At 50.6% G+C, this 19331-nt stretch overlaps 1 protein-coding gene across 1 annotated transcript in view; it reads right to left on the reverse strand.

Annotated features, from left to right (window-relative positions):
* Slc15a1 (solute carrier family 15 member 1) overlaps positions 1 to 18701 on the reverse strand; it is a 44733-nt gene extending 26032 nt beyond the window's left edge. The window contains exons 1-5 of the mRNA XM_051160986.1: positions 18664 to 18701; positions 2879 to 2895; positions 2182 to 2263; positions 1628 to 1769; positions 491 to 610 (exon numbers count right to left, since the gene is read on the reverse strand). Of these exons, the coding sequence (XP_051016943.1) occupies positions 491 to 610; positions 1628 to 1769; positions 2182 to 2263; positions 2879 to 2895; positions 18664 to 18667 (365 nt within the window). The 5' untranslated portion in view covers positions 18668 to 18701. The remainder of the gene's footprint in view (positions 1 to 490; positions 611 to 1627; positions 1770 to 2181; positions 2264 to 2878; positions 2896 to 18663) is intronic.
* Between the last annotated feature and the right edge of the window lie 630 nt (positions 18702 to 19331).

The following is a 19331-nucleotide window of genomic DNA, read 5'->3' on the forward strand; positions in this document are numbered from 1 at the left end:
ATACGTAGTAAAATGCTGTGGTAAAAAGCAGAAAGCACACAAGCAAGCTTTGTCATTGGCCTACCAAGCCAGACTGCAGGGAGAGAGAACAGCTCCAGCAAGCCCGAACCTTGCTGTCAGGAGCTCAGAACAGATGGCCAGGACAGTGTCTGCTAAACTGAACTACTCAAAAATAGCCTATTGCTTACAGGGAGAAAGCAAAGGTCTTAGGATATGAGCAAAGCTGATGGAGCCGAGGTCTGTGGGACTCATGTCCCTCTAGGGAACACGAGACGAGCACAGATACCTTCACATGACCACACACCCGATGGAATGTCTCGACATTAGGACGGGGACACCCTGAAGACACACTCTTAGACTGTTGAACTGTCTTCTCTACATTGCTGGGGGAAAAAAAAACCTCAGCTCTCTTGGGGGCCATTTGAGGAACAAGATGAATCATCAGAGACCAAATGAGCAAGCAGCGAGGGCGGGGCAGGTGCTGACTCACACGTGCACGGGAAGGCTGTTGGGGGTGCCGTCGTGGTCGTGGTCGGTGAGGTCATTAATTGAGCTGACCGAGATGACTGCTTGCCCAATAGTGTAGACGATGGATAATGAGACAATTGTCCTGTGTTCAGAGAGGGTAAGACCATTCCAGTTAGTCTCACAGTAGCTGTTCTCGTCCACTCGCCCTCCTGCAAGACTTCAAAGAGTCCAGTCCTGGATCTCTACCCATTTTCAGAACCAGGTCAATACTGGAACTCTCAGGAAGGAATGACGGAGGACCACAGATTGAAACTTTGCTTAGAGTCCAGAAGGGGGAGGCTCCACCTCCAACTTCCCTCCACCCCTACCTCTGCCACCACGGGAACTAGTGTTTATAGCTTTGGACAGTAAGCCTTGAAAACCTTGGCAGCCTTGAGTGGACCCAGGGGTTAAAACAAACAAACATGACACTGGGAAGGAATAAGTGATGGGGGGTAAGAGAGGAATTGGATGGGATGGAATTTGGGGTGAATTTGATCAACACAGTATACACATTTATTTTATTCTCAAACAATTGTTAAGAAGAAGGAGGAGGAGGAGGAGGAGGAGGAGGAGGAGGAGGAGGAGGAGGAGGAGAAGTTGTTTCTGGTAGCTGTGGTTGGCCAGGAGCAGCCAGTGACTGACTTTACTGACTTCTTCAGAGAGTGGTGCCTGGGTCTTTCTCCTGCCTATGCCAGCACTTTGGCCTAGAAGAACAGCTTCCTTCTCTATATAAGATCCCAGGAATCTTTCCCTGGTAATGTCCCGGGAGATGTCCTCTGGTTGGGTGGCTGTCGCAACGGCCTCCCATCTAACAAGCCACATGAGCAGCAGCAGCAAGGCTTGTGCAGCAGGCGGAGCTTCTTTCTCCCACCTGTGAACTCTGAGTCTCACCAGCATTAGGCAGGGGCCGGGCTCTATTCCACAACGATACAGTTTGGTTGGGGGCGGGAGCAAGCAAACAAAGCACCACACAACAGTGCTAAGTGTTAGGAATACCATACTGAGTAGAAACAAGGCCTTTTCCTTGAATCCGCACCGGCCCCAGGCTACCATCCCAAACGACAAAGCTCACACTTTATATCTCCACCCATGTGACGAGCGAGTCCCAGTCACTCACTTGAACTTCCCCAGCCATGAGTCTGCGATCAGAGCTCCGAGAATTGGAGTCAGGTAGCACAGGGCAACAAAGGTGTGGTAGACGGCCGTGGACAGATCATCGTCCCAGGCAAGGAAGTTTCTGAAGTACAGAACCAGCAGTGCTTTCCACAGGCACAGGTGGAGAGAGAGACAGAGTTAGGAACGGCTAAGGCAACACACGCACTCATGCACACACACACACATGCACACATAAACACAAACACACACATGCACACACATGCACGCACACACACACATGCATGCACACACATGCACACACATATACCCACACATATACACACACACAAACACATATGTGCACACACACCACACACATGCACGCACACACACATACACGCATGTACACATGCACACACATATACCCACACACATACACACATGTACACACACATACACACATGTACACACACATACACACATGTACACACACATACACACATGTACACACACACCATACACATACACGCGCACACACATACTCTTACAGAAGGGTGAGTTGAGGCTAGAACTTACCTCGCATTCCATAGTAGGAGAATCTTTCACAGAATTCATTGACCACGATGAAGAGGATGCTGAGGGGGTACCCAAAGCAACCCTGACAAAAAGGAAGATAATATTTAGACACACTCCTCACCGGTCCATACTCACCATGCTCCACACTTACCACACTCCTCAGTCATCACGCTCCTCATTGGTCCACACTCACCATGCTCCTCGCTCACCACGCCCCTTGCCGGCCCACACTCACACACCAACACTGGAGGCTGGACAAAGATCCACTCCACATGTAATAAATTCTTTTGTTTTGTTTTGTTTTGTTTTGTTTTGTTTTGTTTTTCGAGACAGGGTTTCTCTGTGTAGCCTTGGCCATCCTGGACTCACTTTGTAGACCAGGCTGGCCTCGAACTCACAGTGATCCGCCTGCCTCTGCCTCCCAAGTGCTGGGATTAAAGGCGTGCGCCACCACGCCTGGCTTCATGTAATAAATTCTTCTGTGATTTTTATAGCCTTGTGTTAGTCATTTCCACACAGAGAGAGCGATGAGCAGGAGATAAACATTCCTTAAGTAGAGGACACCTCAAAACAGACCTACACGCCACCCCTGTGCTCTAAGCACATGTGTCAAGTGAATAAATAAAGCACGTCTGTGGCCACCGAGAAACAGAACGCTGCATAACTCAGACACAGGAAAAGGACAAAGGACACTCACCCGTGACTTGGACATCCCTAAAAGGAAAAACAAAACATGTGTTAAAGTCGAGTCATGATAGCACTTTTGGCTGTGTCCACCTCAGCTCCCCTGACTTCTCAGCTTCCTCTGGGACCCCCGCACAGGCCTCTCTCACCTCATCTTCAGTGGGGGACTGATCTCCGGCAATGCTTGTGAGCATTCACAAGTGTGCACCGGTGCTGAGAAAATCATGGCCAAACCGTTTCCTCCCTGAACACTTCAAAGACTGCCTCTGAGCTGGGTGTGGTGGGACACGCCTTTCATCCCAGCACTTGGGAGGCAGAGGCAGGGGAATCGCTGTGAGTTCAAGGCCAGCCTGGTCTACAAAGTGAGTCCAGGACAGCCAAGGCTACACAGAGAAACCCTGTCATGAAAAACCAAACCAGCCAACCAACCAAACAAACAAAAACAAAAAAACCAAACATTGCCTCTGTAGAAAACCAAAGCTCTTGGTGTCTCTTCACATGGTCATCAGGGTTCTGTGGCGGTTAAATCATTGAGCAGAATATGCTCTGAGGTGCCTAACGCAGAGTGAGGACTCCACCACTCCCTCCTGTGCTGACCATGCCTTCCTTCCTGGCCTTCTCCATGCAGAGACTCCAGTGAGGTCCAACTGTGCGCTCACTGATTGTGTCATGCGTGTTCTCCCAGAGTGTGTGATGAGGGGGACAGCAGCTGGGTGCCCTACTCTCAGTTCTTCTAGACTGAGTCTCTCAGGTGGGGGAAGCATGCTACACCTCCTAACATCCCCATCTCCTTCACAGCATGTACCACGAGAGCAGAGCTTGTGTTAGAAGAACAAATCAGAGCTGGGCGTGGTGGCGCACACCTTTAATCCCAGCACTCGGGAGGCAGAGGCAGGCGGATCACTGTGAGGCCAGCCTGGTCTACAAAGTGAGTCTAGGATAGCCAAGGATACACAGAGAAACCCTGTCTCAAAAAACAAAAAACAAAAATCAAAAGGAGAAGAAGAAGAAGAAGAAGAAGAAGAAGAAGAAGAAGAAGAAGAAGAAGAAGAAGAAGAAGAAGAAGAAAGAAGAAATTAGATGATGAAAAAAACAAAACAAAACATGGGAATCCAAACCCGGTGCTGTGGACCGTACCACCTGAGTCTGAGGAGCACCCTCCTGCCCCATGACTTCAGATGTCGGCTCTTCTGTCTCCCTCCTCTGAATTCTGGGGTGTCCTGCAGGCTTCTCTCTGGCCTTTACTGGACCTGCTCTGCTCCTTACACCTACACATTGCTCCTTCCTTATCCCTGCCTGTCACCACTGTGCCCTCTTCCCCTTTCCCAGCCCCCGTTGACCTCATCTTTAGGGTCCCTGAGGCACACACCCTGCCACTCTGCCTGCGACTCTGCAGGGGGCTTGTGAGAACTGACTGTTGGGCAGGGCTGTCACGCTGACTCGGTAGCTCTGGCAGACACACGTGACTGCATTTTCTAACCAGTCCCCAGTGGTTGCATGCTTTGAAAACTGCTGCCCTGGAGAATTATAAGTAATCCTTCACCCTCAGCTGTGGCCCGTACAGCAGAGTGAGCTATCCAGAGAGCTCGCTGGGACCCACACCGGCCACGTGTCTTGTATTAAGACACACAGACATCTAGTTTCCAAACAAGCTCCAAGGCGATAGGTGCTGCAGTCTGGCTGGGAACCTCACTTTGAGAAGCCTATGTAAGCCGTAATGTCTGGCTGCCTGACAGACCTTCGTAAGTCAAGGTTACCACCTCTGGCCCCAAGAACCAGGTAGACCAGCTACCCAGAGCAGAAACCAGGTGTAAAAGTTGGGCAGGTGGCGGTGTCCATCACTGCTTCTGCCTCTCGGTCTCCCACTGCGTTCCTCACTCAACACTCTTCCCCTCAGAAATTCCCACAACACCGTCAGCCTGTGTGACTCTCAGATCCAGCTCACAATGAGCGAAACCCAGTTCTCGACCTAAACCATGTGGTTCTCCCAAACCAGGCCCACCTACTCCCCAGGAGGCACATCCCTCCCTGTTCCTGTCAGCTGAGCTGGGGCCATTTCCACTTGCCCAGCTCAGCCATGGCCCTGGGGTGTCACAGACGGTCTTGTGTTTTTTTTTTTTTTTGCTCACTTCAGAGTACATTTGATGTTATTTTAGTTCTTGCTTTGAGCAGGGAAAACACCACCCTTATCTCCTAGGACTCTAATTCCCTACCCTTCTTGCTATGAAAGCTGAGGCCAGAGACGCCACACCACAACCAAACTGGGTTTCCCCCACAGTTGATAGTTCTTTGACGGAAGGGGCTGCCTCCAGGTGCAGTGCATGAAGTAAGAGTCATGGGGTCGGACCTGGGGCTGCACCTCAGGTTTGCCAGCTGCCACCTGGGCCCCAGGCCGACCTAGAGAACCAGCTGGTGAGAAGAGACGCACCACCTGCTCTGTGAGGCTGCAGTAAGAGGCCACGAGGCCCAACAGGATGGCTCAGAGGCAAAGGTCACCTGGTGCCAAGGCTGAAGTCTCGGGTTCAACTCTCAGGATCTATGTTAAGAGAGGTTTGCCTCCGACTGACACAGACCCGCATGTGCACATGAGCGCACACATGCAGTGTTAAGAAAGAATTTATGTGAAGGCTTCTCTCACCAGCTTCGTGCGTTAGTGAGCTGGAGACACTGCCATGCTAGAATCTTCAGCCTTGAATGATACTCTCCTGTGTGGTGATTAAATGTCACCGAGTGGGTCATTAAAGGCCCCATTGTCTCAGACTGCAAGTACAAGGTTTAGATCCAGGCCCTGGCACTCCATATGTGTGGGGTTAATCTTAACTTCCGCCTTGCTTGGACTTGGAGCACTGTGGGACGCATCTCTGGACATGTCTATGGTGGTATTTCCAAAAGGCGTTAACTGAGGAGGGAGCACCCATCCTGGGTGTGAGCAGCACTCCGTGGCTGGGGTCCTGGGTTAACCAAGGAGAAAGAGACCTGGGCACCAGATGCCATTTCTTCCTCCTTCCTGACCGTGGAGGTCACATGACTGTGCTGTTGCCATTATGGCCTGTGAGGAGCCCTGGGCAGATCAGAGGGAGGGGACTTTTCCTGACACCACCCCTGAGAGGTCACCCCCATTTACGGTGGCCTCCGTGACAGCCAACCCTTCTCTGAGGCCAGCTCTCTACTGCGTGTCTCTCCTTTCCAATTCTGGTGTCTTCCTCTTCCTCAAGCCTGACGTTTGGTGATCCTCCCAAGGATATCTGCTCCATGGGTTTCTCACCTCCCCCCCCTTGTGTAGACTTTGGGCTACATAACCTTCTATGCCACCTTATTCCTGACAGGATATTGGTAATATGGTGCACTAGCAACAGACACTCTATAGCCACCGTTCGTCAGCACACAAGGAAGACTCTTAGTCACCAGGAGGAAGGAGGAGCAGACCAGGCCGAGGTATTCCTGAATGCCTGGATTGGTGCACGCCTTTAATCCCAGCTCTCAGGAGGCAGAGGCAGGTGGATAGCTGTAAGATCGAGGCCAGCCTGGCCTACAAAGCAAGTCCAGGACAGCCAAGGCTACACAGAGAAACCTTGTCTCGAAAGAACAAAACAAAACAAACAAACAAACAAACAAAATCCCCCAAAGAGACAGCACAATGCCTACCTATTTACACTTCAGAGACGTGGTCTCCCCATGGCCTTCCAAAGACAAATCAAGGACTGAGACTCACGAAGGCAGGGCTGGGGAGGTGGGGGTGGGGGAGGGGCAGGGGGCCGGGAGGGGCAGGGGGCCGGGAGGGGTGCTCTCAGAAGGGAGGGCTGCGAGCCCAGTGTCCTCGGGAGCAGGCTGAGTCTCACCTCGGTGGTGCCTTCCCCATGTCCCTAGGTGCCTGGCTCAAGGGAAGGACCCTTTATCTCCAGAGCAAAAGCTATGTATCTCTGGTAAATATTATCTTGAGTTTATTTACATTGAATGTATATATGGTTATGGAAAATGTTTAGAAGGACAAGCCATTAGTTGGCCGATCATCAGGCCTGGAATTTCATTGCAAAAAATTAAGTGTCCAGCCTCACTTGAGCAAAAGACATCCTACAGGAAGCATTTTGTGTTTTGAAAGGTGTGCATTACGGAGAACTGCCTTTATTATTCTGGGGCAGAGGTCACTCAGCTCCTTTTATAGAACGCTGCCAAGCTATCTGCTGGATACACATCAAGTCAGCATTTCTTATCTGAACGTACCTGTGTCGACAGGATTGCTATCATAGAAAAGGCCGAGTGCAGAGCCAGGGGCCACAGGAGACTGGATCTGAGCTCAGATTTCCGCTTTGACTCGGTTTACTTTAGCCCATCTGTGTGGTCATCGCCCTGGTTATGACCTTCAATCAGCATGGGGAGTGACTCCGTGTCCAGAACGGCCCTTAGGTCCCCTGGAGATGTAAGTACGACCAGGGCCACATCACAGCCCCTTTTCTAGAGCACTCAGTGGTGCCAGTGCGTCTAAACTGACTAAACATTGCCTTTTGCTGTTATTATATCTAATGAATTTTGACTTTCCTTTTTTTGTTGTTTTTGGTTTTTGTTTGTTTTTCGAGACTGGGTTCCTCTGTGTAGCCTTGACTGTCCTGGACTCACTCTACAGACCGGGCTGGCCTGGAACTCACAGAGATCCGCCTGCCTCTGCCTCCCGAGTGCTGGGATTAAAGGCACGTGCCACCACCGCCCAGCTGAATTTTGACTTTCTATTGTTTAAAAATTTTAGACAGGATCACCAGGCGCCCGAAGCTGAGCCAGGTATGTGGAGTCTATGCGCCCGCCAGCCCAGCCCTCTCTCCTAGGCGCCCCCTTGGCTCACTCACTGTCTCTACCCCATCTCCAGGCCCTCGCTCCTCCTTCCTTTATTCATACCCAAAAAAAATTTAGACAAAAATTAATAACTGTAAGCATATATTACACATTTCTCTCATTACTAACTTTGGAATACAGTGGGTGGACAGAGAAATCAGAGGGAAAATGAGACTCCAGTGAGACTCAGAACTTAACACCATTTCTCCTTTAACATGGGCATTGCCTGTTATTCAGGCTGAGCACTATTGAACCATGTATGGTGTGGGTCAATATGGAATCAATTTCTCTTTCTCTCTCTCTCTCTCTCTCTCTCTCTCTCTCTCTCTCTCTCTCTCTCTCTCTCTCTCTCTCTCTCTCTCTCTCTCTCATTTTTATAGAGACAGGGTTGAGATAGAGATAGCTGTCCTTGTGATCCTGGGCTTGCTTTCTAGACCCGGCTGGCCTCGAACTCACAGAGATGCTCCTGCCTCTGCCTCCCCAGTGCTGGGATTACAGGCGTGCGCCACTGTGCCTGTTAGGGTTGGGGTTGGAATCTGTAAGTGATGGTTCGCTACCTAAAAGTCAATACAGTGAGCGCTGCTTGGAGTGCTCTGAGAAACATCATCGCTGAAGGAGAAGAGGGTTATGATATTTTCATTCTTGCTCAAACATCATGCAGTGCATTTCCTCAAAGCTGGAGGGGAGACCCACCACAGGCCTGCGGTATATTGTAATCCTGCGGGCCTATGCCGTCCACAGTCAGAGCACTGTCATTTGGCACATGGCTCTGCAACACTCCGGCCACCAGAGCACACTTCAGGAGCTCGGCCTGAAATACTGGAAGGAACAAAGCATTTTGCTGAGGTCTGAGAAAGGAACTCCTACCACTTCTAAAAAACGCTTGTACCATAAACTCTGGGCAAGTTTGTGGGTACCTTTCCTTCCATGGAAAAGGGGGCTTTCCTGATATCATCACAGATCTTGAAATATGAACTTTATTCTGAATTACTCAGTATGCGAATGTCAACACCATACAAAGAGGAGAGGCCATGACAGCGGCAGGGCTTGTTCTGTCTACACCACTCGTTGCCAAAGCAAGTAAAGCCAGGTGGTCCCAGCACTCTGGAGGCAGCGGCAGGGGCACTTCAAGGCCAGCCTGGTCTACAGAGTGAGTTCCGGGACAGCCAGGGTTATGCAGGGACATTCTATCTTAAACAAAAACAAACACTCTGAGAATAAGAAAAGCTACCTACATGCTAAGGACATGAAGCTAGTGGCAGGGGCATTGCTAATGAGAGAGACGGATTACATGAAATGGTTCGGACATGATGCCATCCAAGAGGGTCAGCTCGGTGCTAGGGGCCTTACCCAAGACTTGGTTGGCCATTGTTAGTCCTGGAAGAAGTCTTGTGGCGAGGAGGAGAGGCTGTGAGGAGTCCATATCCCATGCACCTCCTGGGTCGCTCCTCAGGAGTCCCGCATGGAACATGAGCCCACTTAGCTGTTAACTGGTGTCAACTCCCCAACAGCGGGACACCTCACAGCTCACAGAGCCAACAGCAGCTCCTGTTGCCAGGCAGGTGCCAGGGCACTCTTGCTGTACAACCTTGCTTAACTGAGAACGCACCTTTGTATCTTTCTCATCTGCCAGTCAGGCCATGCTTTGTCATGTGTACTCGACAGCTGGGCCTTTGCCTTCTCAGCTGCTCAGGCCAAGGGGTCCAGCTTCCGGCTGGCATGTGCATTTTGCAGTGCTAGAATCCAAGGTATCTTGGGCTGGTGGCTCAAAAACAGCCTATATTCATTCATTGCTTTTCTATCATAGAAGCTACGGGTCTGAGATGGAGGTGTTGTGAGAGTTACTGTCATCCATGCCTGAGAGGGAGAATGTTCTGGCCCCCCTAGGGGCTTCTAGCAGTCTCCGCTATTCCTCGCCTTGTAGAAACACCACCTACTCTCGTCTTCATCTTCACACAGCAGACGGACGCTCACACTTGCCCCTCCACAGAAGATAGCATAGTAGTTATTCTGAACGTGTAGCCCGCCCCACTCGACTATGATCTGTCAACTAGTCACATTTGTAACTGCCCTGGTCTCCAGAGAGGTGGCTGGGTCCTGGGGGCCTGGACTCTTCTCTACAACTGAACTTTGGGGCCGCAGCCTCCAGGCCGTAAGGCCAAAGGCTGTTTGCTGTGTAGCACTTGTAACTATGTTGTAACATCCTGCTCCCTCCACAAAGGCTTCTAAAGCACCGGGGAGGTGGCTCAGTCGGTAAGCTTAGATTGAAACTCCTGTGTGCCGTAGAGCTGTGAAGACCTGAGCTCAGATTCCCTGTATTCACAAACAAACCAACAAAACAAAACAAACAAACAAACAAAACAGGCATGGGAAAAAGCACCTACATCCTAGCACTGGGGAGGCAGGGATGGGAGAATCTCTGAAGCTCACTGACCAGCCTGCCTAGGTAAACTGGTAAGGACAGACTTGTCTGAAAAAATAAAATGGAGAGAGATTAAGAAAGATACTTTAAACTGGGCAGTGGTTGTTTGGGGAGGCAGAGGCAGGCGGATTTCTGTGAGTTCAAGGCCAGCCTAGTCTGCAAAGTGAGTCCAGGACAGCCAAGGATACACAGAGAAACCCTGTCTCGAAAAACAAAAACAAACAAACAAAAAAGAATAGAAAAAAAAAATAAAGAAAGAAAGAAAGGAAGACACTTGACATTGTCAGGCATGATAGCACAAGCCGCTAATCCGAGCACTTGGGAGACAAAGGCAGGAGGCTGTCTGTGAGTTTGGAGCTAGCCTGGTCTACACAGTGAGTTCCAGGATAGGCAAACAAACCTAAGAATTAAAATCAGGAAGGTGCTTGACATCAACACGCGCACACAGTCTTGTCTTACAACCAGAAATGGTTCTTTGAGTGTACCTTCTGTTGTGATTTGGCAGACAGGGTCTTAGCGGGTCACAGGATCCAGCTACGTTTCAACAAACTCAGAGATCACTCAAGTCCCAAATTGCTCCATGGCAGGGAAAGGTCAGTAGGCCAGAGAGTCCCTCAGAGTTAGGATGCAGAAGAACAGAAGACCCAGGAAGTTGTAGTCCTAAATTACAGAGACCCTGGGATACAGGGACACAGGGACCATGTGCTCAAGTGTAATGGTTTCCCTAGGCATCAGGATGGTAAGCTACGGTGGTTTGCATGAGGACAGCCCGCATGGGCTCAGACACTTGGCTGTTTGGTCCTCTCTTTGTGGAACTGTCTGGGAAGGGTTGGGAGGCATGACTTTATTGGAGGAGGCATGCCACTAGGGGTGGGCTTTGAGACTTTAAAAGCCCAAACCATGCCCAGTTAGTGTTCACACTTTCTCTTCTCCCTCCCTCCCCACTCTCTCCCCTCCCCCCTCTCTCTGTCCCTCCCCCCTCCCTCCTTCCCTCCTTCCCTCCCTCCCTTCCCCATGCTCATGGGTCAAGATGTAAGCTCTCACCTGCCACTCCAGACCCTGCCTGCCTGCCACTCCCATCCTTCCTTCTGCCTCTGGCACCGTGAGTCCCAGCTAAGCGCTTTGGTCATGGTGTTTTGCCACAGCAGGAGACAAGTGACTGCTACAACCCTTGACCCCCAGGTTGGCTCCTTTATCTACACGTGGATGTTTTCATCGCAGAAGAACATCCTTGGGTCAGGACTTAGGCTACAGCTTGTTTTAAGTGCATGTGGCTGAGCTGATTAAAGAAGAGAGACTCTTCCTCAGAGGAGGCCCAGAAGGAGACAGAGGGAAGACATGCGGAAGTGGCTATGCCCTTCCCCCCATCAATTCCCCCCTCATAGCCCCCCCAAGCTCAAGTAGGAGATTCCCAACAGGGCACAGAAACCTGCCTCCCAGCCCCAGGGGTGCATGTGTGAGCACGCTGTATTTTCACAGGCGAGAACAAGGTCCAAGCCTTCTAGATGTCGCTAAATTAAAAGGCATCAGCCTTCGGCTTTTTGAGGAGTCATTTTAAAGGCAACTGAGATCATGGCTTTTATACACAAAGGTTTTCTTTTTTCTTAAGATGACAAATCAGAAAAAAAAAAAAAAAAAACACCAAAAACCTTGTTTTACCATTGCAAAATTAGCCTGAAAGACTCAAGAAAGAGTGAAAATGCTTTCTTTACTGAAATTCAGATTGTACACACCCCATTGCTAATATGAATAGATAAAAAAGTTATTGAAGTAAACTTTAGTGAGATGTGTGCATTTTAACTTTTGTTAGATGTAATCTAATAACACTCTATGTATTTTAAGTAACCCCTTCCAAGTCTTCCCCTACCCGCCCCCCGCCAGACATGGTTTCTCTGTGTAGCCTTGGCTGTCCTAGACTAACTTTGTAGACCAGGCTGGCCTCTAACTCACAGCAATCTGCTTGCCTCTGCCTCCTGAGTGCTGGGATTAAAGGTGTGCACCACCACTGCCTGGCCCTTCCAAGTCTTAAAATCTGGGGATGAACAAGACAAAAAACAAACAAACAAACAACAACAACAAAAACCCCCAAAAAAACCAGCTACCCTGAAGATATAAAGTGAATAAATGACTGGACAGTGTGCATAAAGACTGCCTGGAGACTTTACTCCCCAATCCAGCCCAGCCTATCACAGAACCAAGAGAGGATGGCTGCAAGTTCTGAATAATGAGACAAGTTTCCTGTGCTGATTTTGCCAGTGTAAGTGTTTCTGATTTAACCTGCTGAATTTCTGTCTGAGTTTTGAGAGAGGGTCTCCCATCTCCTTACCTCACCTCAGTCCTGGCTGAGCGACTCACTGTGTAGATGAGGCTGGTGTTGAACTCACAGAGGTGTGTGTGACTCTACCGCCAAGTACTGGGACGACCGGTGTACAACACCACAGCCAGTATAGATTTCACTGATGGTCCTCTAGCATGGGGGAGGTTTTCCCCACACCCTTTCTGTTACTAAATGGGTTATTTAGAATTGATTGGAAATGTGACACAAAGGCTCATCTGTGTTGCTGGGGGAGTCACTGGCCACCAAAGGTGGCACCTGGGATGTTGCTGCTGAGCACAGTAGAGTCATCTTTACATGCCACACATCACAACTGAATTCCATATGTTCTGCACTATAACACGTTTTCTTAATATTATGTAGAGGTTAAATAGAGCTTTCTAGAATCTCACAATATGGCCTCTGAGGAAACAGTCTTGATGCAAGGATCATTCATCCAGGTGAGGTAAAATGGGAAAAGGGCGGGCCATCCATCCAGTGTGAGTGATGTCCTCACAAGAGAGAAGAGACAGGAGACAGACACTCAGGATGACATGTGGCCAGGGAAATAGAGCCTGAGCAATGCCTCTGAGCCAAGGGCTGCAGTGTCACCAGAAACCAAGAGAAAGGCATGGGCCAGAGTCCCCAGGAGACTTCAGATGGAGCACGGCCTCCTAACACCTTGACTTTGAACTCCAGCTCCCACATCTGTAAGGAAATACTCTCCTGCTGCCGTAGAACACGGTGCCTCTTCAGCCATGGGAGGAGCTCTGGGAAAGGAGCTCTTGTGTTTGGCTTGAACAAAGACAAGAATTCTTTTCCCCAAGAGCATCCCAACTCTACAAGTGAACAGCGCTCTGCTGCATTCCAACAGAGTGCATTACAAAATTTGGTTTAGTTTGAGAACTAGTCCTCCTCTCTAAGAGTACGTTGTCCTTTCTAGTCCCGAAGCTGACTCTTGAACCAAAACCTCCTAGTGAGGCACGTGTCCCTGTCACATTTACCCACATAATCTGATGGGTGCAAACCCACCCGGAACTGAGAGCTCCTGCAATCTGGTGGGCTAGTCGCAGGGGCACTTCCGGGAGGCCTCCCCGCCGCTGTAGTCTCTGGGAAGATCCTGTCCCTCTTGACAGTGTGCTTTCTTTTCTTCTTCTGTTTTAAAAGAGATTTATTTTACTTTCATGTGTGTGTGTGCGAGTGTAGGAGCCCGTAGATGCCGGAGGGCTGAGTTCCTGGAGCTGGCATCACAGATGTTTACAACTCTCTGTTGGGCAGGTGCTGGGAACAAAACTTAGAAGAGGAGCGCGCTCTGTTCACTGCTGCGGTGTCTCTCCAGGCCCAGCAATAGCTCTTTCTAACTGCTGAGGTAGCCTTAGCTCTGTCAGTAGCAGCTGTGCTTGTAAACTAAGTAATGTAGTTATAAAACAGATTCACTGGTTCCTCGTGTTGCAATCTCAGCGTTACACGTTCTCTGAGTCAGTCGTTGTCACTGATAACATTTCTCTATTCTCTGTCGTCAGGGAGGAATGTGCAGATATCCCTCAGGACTCACCCTTATTTTTATTTCCTTATCAGCTCACCTGAGACACCTACCCACTTTCCCTCCCGCAAGGGATAGAATCACTTGTCATTGTGCCCTGTATAACCAGGGTCCTTAAGGCCCAGTCTGCCAGCCCCAGGGGACCATCTCTCACTTTGATTCTTCATAGCCATTGTTCAAACTGCCACAAGTCCAGCCATCGCAGAGGACATGTACTCACATGCACCCAAGGGCAGCTGGACTAATTACCAATTACCGCAGTCTAATTTCTAAACACAGCAGCAACATTTAGACATAGGTAAGGGAGTGCTGTCAGGTACAGTCACTTAGAGTCGCTCTAAGCCATCACCTTCAGAGTATGGTCCTGGGACAAGTGGCAAGGACATTCCGAGAATGTGTGGACATGGCCACCCTTGGCTCCCACCCAAGTCCCATGGAGCCAGGGCCCTAGAGTGGTGCTCGGTGCTCATCCAGGTGAGTGCCCATATGCTAGCTAGAAAACCAGCCTAGAGATGGGGCACACTTGGCAGAGTGCTTGCTTAGCATGGGCAAAGTCTTGGACTTGCCCTCGCACACCTCATGAAATGGGTGGTGCACACCTGAATCCCAACACTGGGGAAGAGGAAGCAGGAGGCTCCACCCAGCAGCAGATCCAAACAGATGCAGGGACTCACAGCCAAACATGAGGCGGAGCTTCAAGAGTCTCGTGGAAGAGTTGAGGGAAGGATAGCTAGACCCGGAGGGGACAAGAACACAAGAAGACCAACAGAGTCAAGTACCCTAGGCCTGTGGGGGCTCATGGAGACTGAACCACTAACCAAAGAGCATGCGTTGACTGGACCTAGGTCCGCCACACATGTGTAGCTGATGGGCAGCTTGGTATTCCTGAGGGTCCCCTAGCAATCACAGCAGGGGCTGGCTCTGACATGGGCTCTGTTGCCTGCGTCTGGATCACTTTCCCCTAGCTGGGCCTCAGTGAAAGAGGATGCAGTTAGTCCTAATGTGACTTGATGTGCTGGGGTAGGCAGATTGTTGTTGGTGGGGGGCAGGGGGTGGGGTGGGTTCCCTTTCTTGAGGAGAAGGGGAAAGGGAAGAGGGTGGGGCTGGGAGGAGAGGTGTAGAGGAATGTTAATTCAGAACATGGCTGTTCTGGCAAGAGATCACATCGAAAGACCTTCTAGGTCTGTGTGATCCAGCTGGAATAAAAACTCGCTTTTAATCCCATACAAAGGTACAGTTAGTTCGTAGAAGGAAGCACCCATGTTTGAAAATGATGTCTAATTGAGTGACAGAAAAGGTGACAAGTCAGAGAAGATTTGACAGGATAGGATACACTCAACTCTCATGAGAAGAGCGAGGAAAGGGAAGCTACTTAAGAGGCAGTTTTCTTAGCTCTATTACCAGGACAGTAATAGAGAGATGGATCGCAGAGAGAGAACTCAGGTGAAGATGGAATGAGCCAGAAAATGAGAAGAAGCCAGAAGATTAGAGCAGATTGCTGAGTTAGTTTGAGGCCAAGCAGAGCAATTCTAGGCCAAGAGAGAAGCCGGATTGAATAAATCAGCTGGGTTTGAGGCAGATAGCTGAGCTGAACCAGCCAGCCCAGAGTGCAGAAAGAACAAGTGAGGGTGAGCTCATTAAGCAGGAAGTCTCAGAGGCTAATTCTAGGCCTAGACTAGATTGTACAGAAGCTAGAAGCTTCCAGAACTAGACCTAGGTTCCAGAAGGAGGTAGTAAGCCTCTCTCAGACAACAAATGAGCCAGGAGAATAAAATTACTTTTACAGAGAGGAGGAAGGGGCTTTGATAGGGATGCAAAGTGAATAAATAAATAAATAAATAAATAAATAGAAGTTCACCATCATTTTCAGACATGAAGCATTTGAATTGAAATCCTAACTCAAGACAAGAACAACAAAAGGTAAAAATAAATTTAGAAATTTTCAGCAAGAATCAGTTTCAGCAGCTCCCCTTTCTTGCTGCCAGCCAGGTCTTGTCCTTGTGTGGAAACCTCAGCAGCCCGCTTGCTCAAGCCTAGCTTGGAGCAGGGCATCAGCTCCCCTGGCACCTGGCGAGCCAAGTGCTTCCAAGGCTGGAGAGGATGAGGAAGGAATTTGAAATGGCCGGGTGGGAGGGGCCTGCGAGGCTGCCTCATCCTTCACACCCAAGCAAGAGGCTGATTTGGAAAGAGTCCTCAGACGCACCAGCAAGGCTGAGATCTGAGGAAGGTATGTGGCAGAGCCAGATGCGCTAAGGAAGTAGACTTCTCAAGTAACCTGGAAGCTCCCTTCTGAGGACAGGATGCTCACACCTAGATACCAGAGTGAAGAGGAGCCATGGTTTTCCAGACTGGAGTATGAGATGTATTTTATATCCCCCATCAAATCCAGCCCAGCCTTTTGCTGGGTTTTACGTAAGACGGAGTGATGACTGGAAGTCTCCACAATGTCCAAAGGTGCTGTGTCTGCCCTCTTCTCCCGGAGCCCTCTCCCCAGCCTGGGAGAGGCCTCTCTCCATCAGACAGCCTCATCCCTTCAGCCAGCCATCAGCAGACAGGGCCTGCATCCCGCTCAGGACCTGAGAGTGGTATAGCATTTTTAAAGGACTGAAAAACTTGAAGGTTATTTTGTGAGCACATGGAAACATGTATCAATGTCAGGCGTGTTGGCTCACACTGTAATCCCAGCACGTTGGGGGGGGGGGCGGAGCTGAAGCAGGAGGGTCCCTGTGAGTTTGAGACTAATCTGGGCTGTGCAGTTGGGGTCCAGGTGCTTCTGAGCTACAGAACAGGACTCAGCCTCAAAAGCACAATGGTGGATGAGATGTGTGTGCACGCGCGCGCCCACACACACACACACACACAGAATAATAAAATTCAGTAAGAAAATTAAAAGGGGTATTTAAAAAAAAAAAACAACTAAAAACGAAAAGAAAACCATACAAAATGTTGACTGTCAACGTCTGCAGCTGTTTTTTTCGGAACAGCACCACCCTCGTGTTCACAGTGCGCCTGCAGCTGTTTCTACAGGGAAAAGACAGCGCCCAGGGGGCATCGCTACTGGTCTTTTCAGGAAGAGACTGCTGGTGTCTGTCTAGCTTTAAGATTTCAAGCGGACACTGAATGCAGGTAGGACCGTTGTCCACACCCCAGGCAGTGGCTTAGCCTGTGGCGTTAAAGACTAGTCAGTCACCACTTCTTCCCTTCGGTTCCCTGGGGAGTGAGGTCCCTGGGTGAATGTGGGTTTGAACCACACGGAAGACAGAGGACCTGTCTCAAAGAACTGCTTTCTGCCTTTCAGTTTCACTCTCCAAGTATCCCAGGTCACGGTCTATCACACCTGAAACAATTTGACACAATCCAACTGTTCTCAAGAAGGCAAGTCTTTAACCCCCCCCTTTTTTTTTTTTTGCATTTTGCCTCAATTTTTAGTTATCTTTTCCATTTCCTTGCTCTTGGTATTGAGAAAGTGGAGGCATCTACAAACCAAAGTCTGGTTTGAATACAGATCACTGGTTGTTAGTCCCATGCTGTGCCGATCCCTGCTGCAAAACTCCAGTATTAAACAGGAAACACCCATTGCTTTGGAGCACTAGGCTTCCAGACTCACTCCGGTATTCTTTTCTTCCGGCCCCTGAGAACTGTTCCCTCGGGCGCTGTCTGTTAGAAGGGCAAAGCACACCTCACACAACGCGGGTCCTATGGTAACTCAGGCACCTGGCATCAAAGTCCAACATAAGCACCTCAAAGCGGCTCCCAGAAAGGAGACAAGAGGAGCAGCACTGGGGAATGGATATGGAACCCCTCTTTTTACCATCTGGGGGCTGTCCGACGCCCTCCATCTCAAATGACATGAGACATCGTTCCTCAACAGCACTTTGCTACAGCTAAATTTCAAGGTGTGACCCACACCCTTGCTGCTGCTTCTGAAACGCCTGGTGTGGTCCAGGAGGGCGTGAGGCCCCCAAGGACATTCTGTCCCGAGGCAGGAGGACACCGGTAGCCAGAGGCGACTTAACTCAATGCAGGCCGACCGGGAGCTCCGCTACCTGTGTCTATGCAGCCTGTAAAACAGAGGCTGGCCATCAAAGCGGGGCTTTGGAGGAGTCAGCTCGTTGCTCCAGCTTTAGAGGGACCGATGGCGTGGGGGAGGGGACCCTCTGTGGTTCTAAGTCACTCCTGGAGTCCTGTGAGGCAAGACAGGCTCCAAGCTGCCTCTTAGCTCGTTTGCTGATACTCCTACTCAAGACTAGGCTGCTGGCTTTGTGTGGCAGAACCTGGAGGGCCACAGAGAGGTGGCTTGATCACCCTGGCTGGGGCCAGGGATTCCCCTTGAGAGTTCCAGGGGTACCCTCTTAACTAAAGGCAGGGGCCAGGCAAAGGTCCCCACGGGGCGCCCAGAGGCCCCCAGCACCACAGGTTCCTGCCATCCCCCGCAGACCTCAGCTCAACTCTAAGGCCACAGCCACTTGGCATCCAGGGAATGAAATCTCCGAGAGTTTCTAGGAAGCAGGCGGGTGGAGGGGATTGCGTTTACTCCCGCAGCCTCGGCGTCTGACCTCGGAGGAGGGGAGGTCAAGAGACCTCGCGCCCAGGTTTCCGGCCTCCAGCCAGCCTGCTCTCTGCCGCCGCAATCTGCCCCGAGACAGAAGTGTCCCTGTGCCGGCGACCCCGCCCCAGCTGCCCAGGCTCACGTACCCATTGCGGCGGCGGCTCCGAGGCTCCCGACTGCGACTGGCGAGGTTCAGCCTCCCTCACTTTGTTTCCAGGCCCTGCCCAGCTGGCTACCTGTGAGGCTGTAGGAGTGCGAGGCGGGGCCGGTCAGGGCTCCACCCTTGGAGGAGCCTATGGCTTAAACCCCTGCTGCAGGACACCGGTCCCTAGATGCTACTCCCAGCCCCCGGTGAGGCGGGACAGATGCCGCTGTCCGAAGTGACAGAGAGCGGCTGGAGGGATCTGGGGCCAAGGAATCCTCTTTTGAGTAGTCACCAGGAGACGTGTTAAAATGTGTGCCAGGCACCCTCCTGGGATTTGCTGAGTAAAGCAAGCAGGACTGGGCTCGGGTCTTGCATGATTGACAGTCTTAAGCGTTTGTGCTGGTCCTGGGACCCCACTTGACAAACAACAGCTCAGAGAACCGATCTACCTTTGTGTGGGAAAGCAGAACTGACTGAGATTTTGTGTGTGTGTGTATGTGTTTGAACTTGCGGTGCAGCCAAACAGACCTGGTCCTAGTCCTCCTGCGTCCCTGCTCCCCATCTGGGATTACAGGAGAGCAGTACTCCACCTGACCATGTTCCTGCTTTCTGGCCAGCCTGGAGGAAGCGTACGGAGGAGCTTTAAGATGGGACATGAAAGCGAGTCTC

The sequence above is a fragment of the Acomys russatus genome, chromosome 18 (assembly GCF_903995435.1).
Source record: "Acomys russatus chromosome 18, mAcoRus1.1, whole genome shotgun sequence".
Taxonomy (NCBI): domain Eukaryota; kingdom Metazoa; phylum Chordata; class Mammalia; order Rodentia; family Muridae; genus Acomys; species Acomys russatus.